A 14,298-nucleotide genomic window follows, 5' to 3' on the forward strand; every position below is an offset into this window, starting at 1 on the left:
CACTTTGGGAGGCCGAGGTGGGCGGATCACTTGAGGTCTGGAGTTCGAGACCAGCCTGGCCAACAGGTGAAACCCTGTCTCTACTAAAAATACAAAACAAAAAACAAAACAAAAAAAAAACTGGGCACGGTGGTGGGCACCAGTAATCCCAGCTACTCAGCAGGCCAAGACATGAGAATCGTTTGAACCTGGGAGGCAGAGGTTGCAGTGAGCCGAGACCACACCACCGCACCCCAGCCTGGGAAGACAGAGCAACACTCCGTCACAACAGTAACAACAACAGCAACAAAAAGCCCTTCTGAAAGAACCCAGAATCCAGATTTGCTGGTAGCAGCACTTTTCCCAAGCCTGGAGAGACATGAAACCCTCCAAGGTGACAAAACAAATTTGCATATTGCCCTTTTCTCGGAAATCAGAAACCTGAGGTTTTAAGTTCTACAATTCACTCTCGTTTCAGCAAGTCTGGCCCAACATTACCTATAATTTCCATTATTGTACTAGAGATCCAGAACTGAACCTCAAAGAGACCTGCAAATAACTGATTGTCTTTTGTAAGTAATATATACTTTTAGGGAAGCTATCTGTGTCAAATTAAGAGATTTGAATTCCAATTCTCTCTCTGATTCTGTGGAACCCGAACAAGACACAACTGTCAGTAAGTTTTAGTTTCTTCACATAAAACCTGGGTATAATCACCCCCGTTCACATCCTGAGTTACTCTACTCTGATGTCATGAGGATAAATAAATAGAAATTATTAGTGAACTTTGAATTCTCATGAAGCAAGACGCCCTGTAGCTTTATGTCTCGACTACCTCCAAAAGAAATATGGGCTGTTTCTAACTCCTTAGATTTATATAACAGTATACGGTTTGAAAAATGCTTGCATATATTATTTCATTTGATGGCTACATACAAACTGTAGGAGCTCATAAAGAAACAAATTGTCCATGTTATTGATATAGAAATGTGACACTACAATGAGTTAAATTACTGCCCTGCATCTAAAATCAAGAATTAATTATTAGTAACTGTCTCTCAACTCACCTGGTTCTACAACATAGCATTATATGAAGAATATGATGGTTTTTATGCCTAGCTTTGAATATACCATCTCCAAAATCACATGTGGCAGTTTGGCTGGTGAGACAATTGAAGGTCATAATGTTGGTTTTTAGGAAGCAGCAGAAATCTAGATATAATCTGAATTGGTAACATGTTTCTTTCTAATCTCTAACATGCCAAAGTCTCTTTAACTGAAACCATTTAGAGGCTCCTTTCTAGAAGGAAGTCTGAAAATTTTCCTAAAATGAAAGAAATCAGGAACAGAGAGGCTCATTTGTAAGAAAAGATTAAAAATGTGGGTTAAAAACAATTTCAAATGTTCATGTATCTGAAAGGAACAAAAGCAATGTGAAAAATGGAAAACTCATCCTGGTTCAAAATGAAAATCAGAAGAGACTGAATTTTTAAAGGTAAGTATTTTCCTTCAGTGAACATTGCAGAATTTAAAAATATCCCTCATATCTTCACTTAAAAGTTGTTACTTATCATATTGAGAAACTAGACCAAATAAGCATTAAGAACTATATTTTGATAATTTCACATTTAGAGCTCTGCTGTGTCAGGCTCTAGAAATGGAATACAATCTCATAACTAAGTGAACCAATCACAAAGAAGTAAAGTTTCATAGTAAGACTGGTTCATTAGAAAGACCATCTAGGAATTTTATTTATTGACTATCAAATACACTATTATTTGCATGACAGAATATTGATAACTACTGAAGGTGGGTGACAGGCATATGCAGGGTTCTTTAATACAATCCTGTTTACTTTATATATGTTTAAAGTTGTCCAAGATAAAAAGTTAAGAACTAAATAACCTTAGCTGGGCGTGGTGGCTCACGCCTGTAAACCCAGCACTTTGAGAGGCTGAGGTGGGCGGATCACAAGGTCAGGAGATCGAGACCATCCTGGCTAACCCGGTGAAACCCCGTCTCCACTAAAAAATACAAAAAATTAGCCAGGCATGGTGGGGAGCACCTGTAGTCCCAGCTACTTGGGAGGCTGAGGCAGGAGAATGGCGTGAACCTGGGAGGCAGAGCTTGCAGTGAGCTGAGATCGTGCCACTGCACTCTAGCCTGGGTGACAGAGCAAGACTCCATCTCAAAAAAAAAAAAAAAAAAAAAAAGAACTAAATAACCTTATTATAAAGCAGTATGGACAAAATTCAGGGAGGTTTTGGGTGGCTGCATAGTTTCTTACTTGCCTAAGTCACAAATGTGCTAACATGGGACAAACCCTCAGAGAATGCCCCATTCTTCACTCTTTACCCAGATTCCCAGCCACAAACGATGCTCTAGGGGCCTTTTCTCCCAGTGTCAGACATTTACATAACATCTCCAGGTCCTTCATACAGTTTTATATCCCCTCACCCACTGTTTCTGGTCACCAATGACCATGAACTGACCTGTTATTTCATGAGTGGATGACATGCTACTAGAACAGGGAAGCTGAGAAAAAGCACAGTTTAGTGGTTAAGAAAACTGGCTCTGGTATCAGGCCATCTGGGTTATAATTCTGGCTCTATCATTTACTAGCGAGGGGATCTGCAGGTCACTTTGGCTTAAAGATTAGGCTCTTCTCAGATGAATTTTTGACTAATAGTGAGAGGAATCAAAAGTGACTTCCTTGATTTTAAATTCTTAAATATTTTACAAAATATTTTTATCAACGTTTCAAAATGAAAGATAATATATCAAATCCCAAAGTCTGTTCCCTCATCTAATTGTGAAATCCATTTCTGATATGATCCATTAACAAGGTACAAAATGGATAGTCAAGTATTTTAAGAAGGAGGGGAGAAGAAACCTTCTGTCTATTTTATGAAACAGTCAGGTTATCTGTTACAAAACAGTTTCTGGGCAGGAGGGCCATGAACATAACCAATGGGGAGAACCAAAGCCAGGGCTGGGCAAAGGCAGCTTGCCCAGGTATCTTTGCTCTGTTTATCTCCAGCATGTATTATCAACACTGCTTTTTCAGAAACATCAATCTTAACAGTAAAAAATCCCAAAGAGAACAGCAACAAACTGTTAACAATGTTATCTACAGAAACAAAATCCCAGCAATGCTTCTTAAGGTTGTCATGTCTCCCAAGAGAGCATAAACAGAGGTCCTGCCTCAGACATGCCAGCCAATGTCCACTAGGATGACAGACAAGAAGGCCCTGCTGGGGTAAACACATATTGCCAACATAATAACATACTATGCGCTCTCCTAAGGTCAGGCCAAGTGTGCCAATTAAATTAGATCATGTTTTCTTTCCTTCCTTCCTGTTAGGTTAGAAAGAACATTACCAAGAAATACATGAGAATAATTTATTTTGGCTTGAATGAATGATTCCCTGCCTCCACTCCAGTTCTGTTTCTTATCTTTTGGCTCTCTACTGAAATGCTTTGCTGTGTATAATCACGGGCATTTCAGTTATTTGAGAACAAAAAAGTTAATCTTTACTAGATAGCTGCAGATTTCACTAAGAAGGATTATAGAAGAGTTACAGGGATAGCAAGATCCTGTATTATACAGTTCTCTCAGCATAATAATGAAATGAGTTAAGTTAGCAGAAGCAAAACTTTTAAGAGGTAAAGCTAAATGGAAAAATTATATAAAGTGACCTAAAATTAAGTATTTAGGTTCAAAATAATAAAGACAGTAACTCACACTACATAAAACACATTTTCCTGATTTTACAAGTGTTTATCCTCTATTAACCAGATAACACTACTATCTTCAAACTCACTGACTATTACAGATGGAAAAATATCGCAGCAAGCTGACGGATCCAGGCTCTTCTAAACAAATATAACTTTAGTTCTTCTCATAGGTGGTAAGCTACATGATAACAAACCCAATTAGACCAGAAATGAAACAGAAGCTGCAGGGGGTTCACTGGAAGCAACAGGAAACTTTAACTCAGTATCTTATGTTTGCTACAAATAATCAAATCTTTCAAATTTAAGACCAGTATCCATCTCTTCACTATCGCCAACTTACAGATACGACTAAATTGTGAGTTATTTTTACTCTGTCTGCTAGCTTTGCTGAGGTTTAAACCCTTCTCTATTTGACCCTATTGTGTATTTGTCTCAAAATAAAATTAACCTTACAAGAAACTGCCAATTTTAAAATGTTGCATTCTAATTCATAATAGTTAACTTTGGCACCCCTGAAATCACAGAACAATTATAGACATCACAGAAGGTAGACATGCAACTATCTGATGATGAAGAGAAACGCAGTAACAGCATTTGTATTTGTTTACATATAAACACCGGGCTGCTGAGTTTCACAGCAGATTCCAGGGACAGTCAGCCAAAACCCACCAGTGATTTTTCTCATAGGGAGATGAAAAGCCCTAGAATGACAAATAAATGGTCTTCAGATTTTGGCTATCATATACAAGCCTGTGCTGCCCAATCAGCATACTAAAGTGCTGTCAAGTTCAAAACTTAGCTTAACAGACTCTTCTAAAACAGCAATTTTCAAACACGAGCTATGGAAGTCAGATACGCTCATGTCCAAACCTCCACACCCCGTCCTCTACCTTTTACCCTTGGAAATCCTAGCGCTGTGAGGAACATAGCTGGAAAATCACTATTCTAAACACAGAGAGGGGCAACAACAAGGAGTTGCTAAAATCTCTTTTTCTTTCTTTTTTAAAAAATAAAATGCCTAATTCCTGTTGGGTAAAATGTATGCTCAAGTTTGTTTCCAAGTATCTCTCTGCATGTCAATTCTCTGGCTTTCCTACCTGGTTTCTCTCAGTTTTCTAACTAGTCTGCTAAGCTGCAGTTAATGTTTTTCCTAGCCAGAATTCATTGGTTAAAAGAAAAAGGACTCTGGGGAAGAGTTGGCTACAAAATGCCCCCAGCACACACACATCTACGTGTTCATATGTACACATATGCCATGGTGGTCACCACTTTTGGTTTGGAACCCTAAAAATTAAAGTGTAAAATCTCCTTCAAAAGCTATTACTAAAGACAGCCTTTAAAAATATGGTCTCAAAATTTTACAATAATACACCCTAAACTGTTAATCAATGGTGATCTCTAGGTGGTTGGATTATCAGACTTTTTATCTATATTTTAAAATTTTTCCACAACTCACATATTACCTATGTTATTTTGTTTAGTCTACCTAGTGTAAGTTATGACTTCTCCCTAGGTTTTGATTTGTCAGTATAAAGAAGTTCTAAGTGGTAAGCAAAGTGTTCATTTCCACTTTAGGCAATGGTAACTTCTACGGAGTCTCTAATAAATGCCTAAAGAAAGCTTCTTGCCAGTCCCATTCTCCCATATAGAAGGCTTCTGACTTTCTAGAGTACTGATGTAGTAGATGAAAATACATCAAGGCTGGGTGCAGTGGCTCACACCTGTAATCCCAGCACTTTGGGAGGCCGAGGAGAGGAGATCATGAGGTCAGGGGATTGACACCATCCTTGCTAACACGGTGAAACCCCGTCTCTACTAAAAATACAAAAAATCAGCCAGGCGTGGTGGCAGGTGCCTGTAGTCCCAGCTACTCGGGAGGCAGAGGTAGGAGAATGGCGTGACCCTGGGAGGTGGAGCTTGCAGTGAGCCGAGATCTGGCCACTGCACTCCAGCCTGGGTGACAGAGCGAGACTCAGTCTCAAAAAAAAAAAAAAAAAAAAAAAAAGAAAACGCATCAAACGCCATATAGCAAGTGTCCTGGCAAGGGTACTCAACCTCAACCTCCTCACTAGCCAAGTGGTCTACAAAGAGGGGAGGATTAACATAGTTTGGAACAAATGCAGCACATAGCGGTCTCAGAGTCAACCTGGGAGTTCAGGCATGCCATAATGGTCAGGGGAATTCTGGGGGCAAATCAGATCCTCAGATTTTTCTGTAGAATAGTCTAGTCAGTGAGCCAATTACTGAGAAATCCTCCACACTAGAGCAGCTTGACACCGAGAAAGGCAGAGTAGAGCAGGTTCAGTCACCTGGAGTTAGTATTACCAAACTGAGCTCACCTTTGTGGCCATGGTCTTCACCCCATGAATTCTCCACTCTCCATTTTGTGAAAGCACCATCCTGATCATCCTGCAAAAAAGTGGATGATGGTGAGTAGTATGAAGCCAGATTCTCCCTGCTGAGGTGTCATATAATTTTAGCTCTTCTGTAGCCACTTGAAAGAAACAGCCTGCTCTATACAGGCAGGATATACTTGGTCAGGGCCATAAGTTTCCTACTATCACTAAAGGGATAGATACTCCAATAGAAATGGAATTTGAATCTCTTGGGGTAAAAACATAATAAACTAACAAAGCAATAAATACTATTTCATCCTTTCTATTCTATTCTATACGTAAAATAAGCATGTAAAAATGCTACTTGACTACGAAAAACTGTATTAAGCTACTAAAAGCAGTAAACACCATTTGAAGCTAGGGATTCTTGCTTTTAATCAATCAATATTGATTAAAGCAAATGCATCCTACTTTATTTTAGGAATAATTCTAAAACCTGGTCAGCCTTTTTTAAACAAAACAAAATAAACTCATCATCTGCCTGATTTTCTACTTGGGGAAACCAAATAATGATACTCTCCAAGTGCATTCTTTTACTGATCCAGTTACACAAATATTGAATTTCATAGAAGAGACTGAATGGCAAAGCAAAAGTAAAAAGACCATTTTCATAAACAAAAGCCAGGCAGTTCTACTTTTCTCCTTCTTCCATCTTCATTATTAACATAAGCTCAATTTTTGTCTTCTTAAAGGTACAGTGATACTCATCATGATAACCTTCATTTACAGCCTTTACTACAGTGACACAGAGAGAGACAAGAGGAATGCTCCATTTGGGAAAAGACTTCTCTTTCATGTTTATTCAGGACATTTACTGATGTCAAAGCAACTTAAATCTTTGTAGCATGAGAAAAGCACTGACTCCTGTATTATCGCCTAATGATTTCATCTGTCAACTCCCACTTGCAAATAACTATATGATGAGTCTCATCTATATGGGATTTGGTTCTCTTTGGCTCTGCTAACCCAAACACTCCACTCTTGGCAGTTTTCTTGGATCTCAGTAATTTTCTGTCTCACAAATAGCGCCAACAAACTCACAAGTTTCAGACACCCTTACCTGTACTAATCCTTACTCTTTGCCCCCAAATCCTTTAAAACCATATCGTTATATACTATACATTCTGCAGCTGGCATATATCTGTTTTGGTTTTCTATTCCTCCCACTGTAGTCCAACTTTACTTTCCTTTTAAATATCACTGTTAGAATCAATGTCATCTAAAGCGATATAGTTACTTGTATTCTCAGTCTTAAAATGGTTCCTATGTTTTCCCGTTGGCCAATGAATTCCTGGAGTGACCTAGATCAAATTGTTCTCTGGGTCATCTACAATTACAAAATTATTAATACCTGGAACTCCCTTATAGGGATTCCATGATATCAGCGACAAAAGAAAGAAAATTGTGGAACTACAACCACTAGTATGCATTTACCTCTGTACTATTACTCAAGTGCAGTTCAAACTCGTTTTTGGGATCAAAAACTCTAGTGGAATGAAGAGAAAATGTTCAATATAAAATTCTTGTTAAAATAATATAAATTCTGCTTTATACCATTAGCATGTAAGGTAGCTCCATTTTCCTAAGGAAATAAACCATGCTAATCAAAGAATGGAAGTTCCCAAGAAAATGACAGTGGTATTCATTATTTTTATTTCTGAAAAATAGGAATATTCTGTAAGAGAGACAGAAATGATAAAAAGCAGAATTTCTCTTGGAGATTACAACAGGTATTGTTGGTTTGTTTAAAAGAAAAAAAAAAAAACTCTCGGCTGGGCACAGTGGCTCAAGCCTGTAATCCCAGCACTTTGGGAGGCCAAGGGAGGTGGATCACTTGAGGTCAGGAGTTCAACACCAGCATGGTGAAATCCTGTCTTAAAAAAAAAAAAAAAAAAATTAGCCAGGCCTGGTGGTGCATGCCTGTAGTCCTAGTTACTCAGGAAGCTGAGGCAGGAGAAGAGCTTGAACCCAGGAGGTAGAAGTTGCAGTGAGCTGAGACTGTGCCACTACACTCTAGCCTGGGCAACAGAACAAGACTCAGTCTCCAAAAAAAAAAACAAACAAAAACAAACTCTATATAGTTTAAAAATTTATTTAAAGAGCTTTAGTTTAGTGATAAAGCACCCTTATTTGAAAAACCTTTTCATGTATTTTATTTATTTATTTATATATATTTTTTTGAGACAGAGTCTTGCTCTGTCACCCAGGCTGGAGTGCAGTGGTGCAATCTTGTCTCACTGCAACCTCCACTTCCCAGGTTCAAGGAATTCTCCTGCCTCAGCCTTCAGAGTAGCTGGAATTACAGGTGCATGTCACCATGCCCAGCTAATTTTTGTATTTTTAGTAGAGGCAGGGTTTCACCATGTTGGGCAGGCTGGTCTTGAAGTCCTGACCTCAAGTGATCCTCCCGCCTCGGGCTCCCAAAGTGCTGGGATTATAAGCGTGAGACACAGTGCCCAGCTAAAAACCTTTTTTAAAAAATTGTTTATTTATTTACTTTGGGACAGAATCTCACTCCATCGCCCAGGCTGGAGTGCAGTGGCATGATCTTGGTTCACTGCAACCTCCACCTCCCAGGTTCAAGCAATTCTCCTGCCTCAGCCTCCCTAATAGCTGGGATTACATGCTTGTGCCACCATGCCCAGCTAATTTTTGTATTTTTAGTAGAGACAGGGTCTCGCCATGTTGGCCAGGCTGGTCTCAAACTCCTGACCTGGGGTGATCCTCCCACCTCGGCCTCCCAAAGTGCTGGGATTTCAGGCATGAGCCACTGAACCCGGTCTAAAAAACCTTTTATAACCTAACTTTATGTTTGTTTATAATTCAAATGTGAGAATTTTGTTAAATTGGGGTGATAACACTTTTAAATCACCTTTTGCTATTTTAAAATGGCTTTTCGTGATCTACATAAGTAATGCAAATTATACTCCACACATTCTCCTGGGTAACCCTGAAAACCTGTTTCTTGGTGTGGGAGTCTCGCTAACTACAGAGCTGAGATTATCGACGAATGGAATAATGAGGAAAACAGCTCGCTGGTTTGTAAGACCTCAATCTTTACATTTATTTATGAAAACTACATGAGGATCAGAAATATCAGCATTAAGACTGCCTCTTAAGTTCAGGGCACCTTTATACCATACTGTTTGATCTCATATAAAACTGAGAATACCTCAGAGTTCTACTACTTAAAGCACTAGCCTTATAATTTGCAAGAATGTAATTAAACCTTTAAGACCAAGTTTTGAATATGGAGAGAGAACAGGGATCTTAGATGCTGTGGGGTTGAAAGGGCACCCTTCAAGTGAAGTAGTTGGAAGAGGTGAGAAAAAGGTACAGACAGAAAACGCCATTCCACTCACAATTCTGCATAGAGTATAAAAAACAAATCAGGACTTTTAGATAGGCTAGTTATGAAAATGTGGCATAATGATATGCTAAGATATTTCTAAACATTTTAAAGATCATAAATCTAGTGGATAGGAGAGCAAAAACAATTCTCTATCAAACTATTTTCTAGCCGGGCACAATGGCTCACGCCTGTAATCCCAGCATTTTGGGAAGCCGAGGTGGGCACATCACCTGAGGTCAGGAGTTTGAGACCAGCCTGGCCAACATGGCAAAACCCCATTTCTACTAAAAATACAAAAAATCAGCTGGGCGTGGTGGCAGGCGCCTGTAATCCCAGCTACTCACAAGGCTGAGGCAGGAGAATCTTTTGAGCCTGAGAGGTGGAGGTTGCAGTGAGCTGTGATCACGCTACAGCACTCAAGCCTGGATGACAGAGTGAGTGAGACTCCGTCTCAAAAAACAAAAACAAAAACAAAAAACAAACCCAAAACGATTTTCTAGAACAATTTATGCAAGGTAGTTATTCTGTGAGTTTCCAGGAATTAGGTTAGAAAGAGAATATTTTTGCTTGTGGTGGTAAGGAATTAAAGTAGTTCAAGTTCTTCCTTCCTGATGATCCCTGAGCACAGAGGGGAAAATATCTATTTTTACTGACTGGAAGTGAGGAGTTTATTTGCGAAAGATAAAATTTCAGTTGTTTCCAACTGTGTATCCTAGAAAAAGCGGTATTACTATACACACTATTTCACAGGAAATTCAAAATACTTTATATCCAATTTCCTGAAGCTCTGTATATAACTAGTAATGGGTATGGAGTCCACAAATTACTGTTATTGACATTTTACTGCAGAAGAATCTGAATGACAAATGAAGGGAAATCTGAACATACATCATCAAGATATGAACACTTTCAGGGCACATTTTGATTCCTTATAAAGCAGAAGTTACCTTCTCTCAAGTTCCCTTGCTGACTTCTCTTTACACCATGACCTTCCAAAGTTACACAGTTACTTGATCGTTCCCTGCTGACCCGAATTCTCTTCATAGAAAGTTTCTATTTTTATATTACCTCTAAGCACGCAGTCAAGCCCCAAGTGACGCAGGTACGATGTCTTACTTGGAAACTAACTTTTAACAGAAATCATATACACTATAAATGAAGCTATGTTGGGTAAACAGTCTGCAGGAGAATGTAGATCCATCTGTGCAAACACTCCAGCAGGCATGCTGAGGGTCATACCTTCTCTGAGACAGCAGTGAAGGTCATGGCGTGGGTCATAAGTGACTCACCAAAAGTCAGCCTCTCTGCTTTATTCATGTTCTTCAAGGAGACACCAAACACTAACTCATGGTCATAGCTGTAAAAAGAATGATAGTACAAAATAAAGGGAATATGATCATAGGGAAAACTGGCTTTTGGTTGTAAAAGGAATTCAGAAGAAACTGAAGGGGCTCAACAGCTCCAAATAAATAAGGCTCTAGCTGTAGCTCTTCAGAAAGAATATGGAACATGCAGAACTTAGTCTCTCAGTGGGAGTCCATTCTCTACGTGTCACAAGTGTATGCAGGAAAAAAAGGAGATGATTAAACATAAATTCTCCACATCAGAAGCTGACAAGTTTACATTGTCATTGAGGCAAGAAAACTTTTAAAAATAATGAAAAAAGCTTTTGAAGTAACTTCTTAGAAAACTGGTCTCTTTTGAGCTGGTAGAACCAACCAGTTTCTGAATTCATTTAAATCATTGCTGATTAAAATTTAAATAAATAATGCCCAAAATATTGGGGAATATTTTTGCATAAGCACTACACTCACACTGTTAAATACAAAGAAACAAAAGCCAAAATACATGTGAGAGATATCCTTGCGTGTTCTAGTTAGTGTGAGAGACACACTTGGGAGTTGCATCTACCTGCTTTCAAAAATTTTTTAAACCTCATTAATTATCTTTTTAGCAGATTTCTCTGACTATCAAGATATTTACTCAACTTCCTACAAGTAACAACTACTTAAAAGTAACCCTAAAATGGAGAATGGTGAACTGTCAAGGAATCCTATATGATTTAATTTACAAATTAACCTTCATTGTCATAAATGACCAGGAGGAATGCTTTAAAGTATGCATGCAAATTAGTCCCACTTGTCACAAAGACAAAATACAAAGCCACTAAAGTAACACAGCAAATGGGAGCCCTGCAAAATCTTTCATTACATTCCCAAATGTACTGAACACATTTACACAGTAGTCAATTATTTTTTTAAAGTGTCTTTCTCATAGAGGATGGCTTTTTAGGAACACTCAACGATTTCTACTCAGATAGAAAGTATTGTGATCTTGATGTCTCGGGTTAGAGTATTTAAGTATGTGGAGTTTCTGCTATGAATCCTCAAACTCTACAGGATGCAAAGGAAGAGACTCGCCCTTAGGCCAACTTTCATCTTTGGATAAACCTCGGCAGAGTCATTTTGTACCAAGAGCACACTCTAACAGCAACAACCCACAAATGACTTTCTATTTTAAATTTCCTGCACTCACAGATTCATGTCACTGAGGCCCAGCTTGCCATTGAAGTGTTTTCCAACATCACAGCCAAACCACACAGCCTAGAAACAGAAGAGAGAGGAAGAAAGTCAACATAAACCCCATCTTCCTATTATACCAAAGAAGTAAAAGATGTTTTAACCCCAATGTGCAAAATACAAAAACAATACCAACCTCTCCATCTTTGATGGAGGCAGCAACCATCTTTTTCAGGAAGTCAATGGGCTGGTTGTTGTATAGAGTTTTTCTCCCTCCAACCATATTGCTTAAGTATTCCACCGTGTAAAGTTTGTTGTACTTGTGCTGGGGCCTAGGGTCATTCACTAAACAAATCTATCGAGAGCAAAAACATATTGATTAGGGCATAAAACCAGGAATGTCAAGCAACACACAGCTCTCCTCTAGGTTCACGTTTGCATCAAGCTCATCATCTCTGCCTACAAGCTAAGTACTACAGCCACATTGTTAAGTAACAAAGAAACAAAAAGTGGCAAAATACATGTGAGAGAGGTCCTTGCTTATTCTGATTCCTGTAAGAGACCCACTTAGGAGACACATCTACCTGTTTTTCCTACTAGCAAGAACTGCTCCAAAAGCAATTTTTTTTTTGAGACAAAGTCTCACTCTGTCACCCAGGCTGGAGTGCTGTGGCACCATCTCGGCTCACTGCAACCTCTGCCTCCTGGGTTCAAGTGATTCTCCCGCTTCAGCCTCCCAAGTAGCTGGGATTAGAGACGTGCACCACCACGCCTGGCTAATTTTTGTATTTTTAGTAGAGGCGGAGTTTCACCATGTTGGCCAGGTTGGTCTCAAACTCCCAGACTCAGGTGATCCACTCACCACAGCCCCCCAGTGTGCTGGGACTACAGGCGTGAGCCACCGCACCCGGCCCTCAAAACTCATTTTGAAAAATTACATGCACTGAGTAAGAAAAACTGGAGAGCTAATCACAAGGCCCCTGCTCTCAAGTTACAAGACAGGCATCTGCTTGGAAGAGGATCAAGAAGCCAATAAAAGGAAGAGGCTCTGATCATCCTGGTAGGCAGATGAGGAAGACCTAAAGGGAACAGGAAAAATGAAGATTGCTCCCTTCAACAAGAGAGTTCCCCAAGGGGACCTCAGTGCAAAAGTGCTCTGACTCCATGGTAAGAAATACCCGATACACTTTCATTGTCTTTGCACTTGAGAATGATTCTGGTCCTAGACAGGAGCGTATGTGGGAATTAAAATCACTGCTGGCTTACAGTTTAAAAAGTCTCTGAAGAGGAACACTGGGAAAAGGCTGATAAATCCTGGCACCACCAACTTCATTAGCTACATAAAATACTTCTAAGGAAGTGGGGAAAAATGTTTGCTGTCTAGTTTGATACTCATGCATGCTAACCAAGAATCTTATACCATTCCCTGTGATTAACAGCCATTTGAAAGTAAACAGCCAGTGACTACCAGTGCCATTCACCAACCTTATCTTCCATATTGAAGAGTGGCTTGACATGCTCCCTGTAAAACTCCAAGGGTGTTATGGGGCCAATCTTCTGATAATTTTTATCTTTGTCTCGATACTCCCAGGTGAATGTCTCTGGTGGATTACCCAAACAGATGCACACCACTCGGAATATCTGGAAGAGAGGAGGAGGAAAGGTGAGAAATGGCTAGGGGGAAATGTTATTTTTTTCACCTCTTCTTTTTCCTTAAGCTTAGGAAACACAAGAAGTTAGTGGCTAAATTCAAGCTAAAAATTTCACAAGAAATCTAATACTGCGTCAAAAATTGGAAAGCTGATGTCTGAGATTTGGTACCAGTCAACTTAGGAGTTCTCAAATAAACACTGTGAACAATGCAATTCTGAAATGTTAACATTTAGTGCTTAGTACTTGTCCTGAAAATTAAAACTTCCTTAGCCAAGAATCTGCCTACCATTGATACCCAGCAAGATCTGAGTTGCTGCTCTGCTGATTATTTTTCAAGTAACAAATAATGACAAATTTTATAAATGGATTTCCTTCCCTTTATACATTGATGTTTTCCTTATTACAACAGGTGTCTCTACTTATAGGAAAGTAACTAATTTTTCAGCTGCAGTTGGATGACAATGCCTATTAAAAGTATTAGAAGAGGAGGGCTAGGTGCAGGGGTTCATGCCTATAATCCCAGCACTTTGGGAGGCTGAGGTTGGAGGATCGCTTGAACTGAGGAGTTCAAGACCAGTCTGGACAACGTAGTGAAACCCCATCTTAAAAAAGAAAAAAATCAGCTGGACGCGGTGGCTCATGCCTGTAGTCCCAGCTGCTC

The 14,298-nt window shown here is 39.3% G+C and overlaps 1 protein-coding gene across 1 annotated transcript in view; it reads right to left on the reverse strand.

Annotated features, from left to right (window-relative positions):
- Positions 1-14,298, reverse strand: part of BLMH (bleomycin hydrolase) — a 45,386-nt gene that overhangs the window by 12,389 nt on the left and 18,699 nt on the right. Inside the window, exons 7-11 of the mRNA XM_050762314.1 lie at positions 13,470-13,625; positions 12,181-12,339; positions 12,001-12,068; positions 10,705-10,822; positions 6,057-6,126 (exon numbers count right to left, since the gene is read on the reverse strand). Of these exons, the coding sequence (XP_050618271.1) occupies positions 6,057-6,126; positions 10,705-10,822; positions 12,001-12,068; positions 12,181-12,339; positions 13,470-13,625 (571 nt within the window). The remainder of the gene's footprint in view (positions 1-6,056; positions 6,127-10,704; positions 10,823-12,000; positions 12,069-12,180; positions 12,340-13,469; positions 13,626-14,298) is intronic.

Source organism: Macaca thibetana, chromosome 16 (genome assembly GCF_024542745.1).
Source record: "Macaca thibetana thibetana isolate TM-01 chromosome 16, ASM2454274v1, whole genome shotgun sequence".
NCBI classification, from domain to species: Eukaryota; Metazoa; Chordata; class Mammalia; order Primates; family Cercopithecidae; genus Macaca; species Macaca thibetana.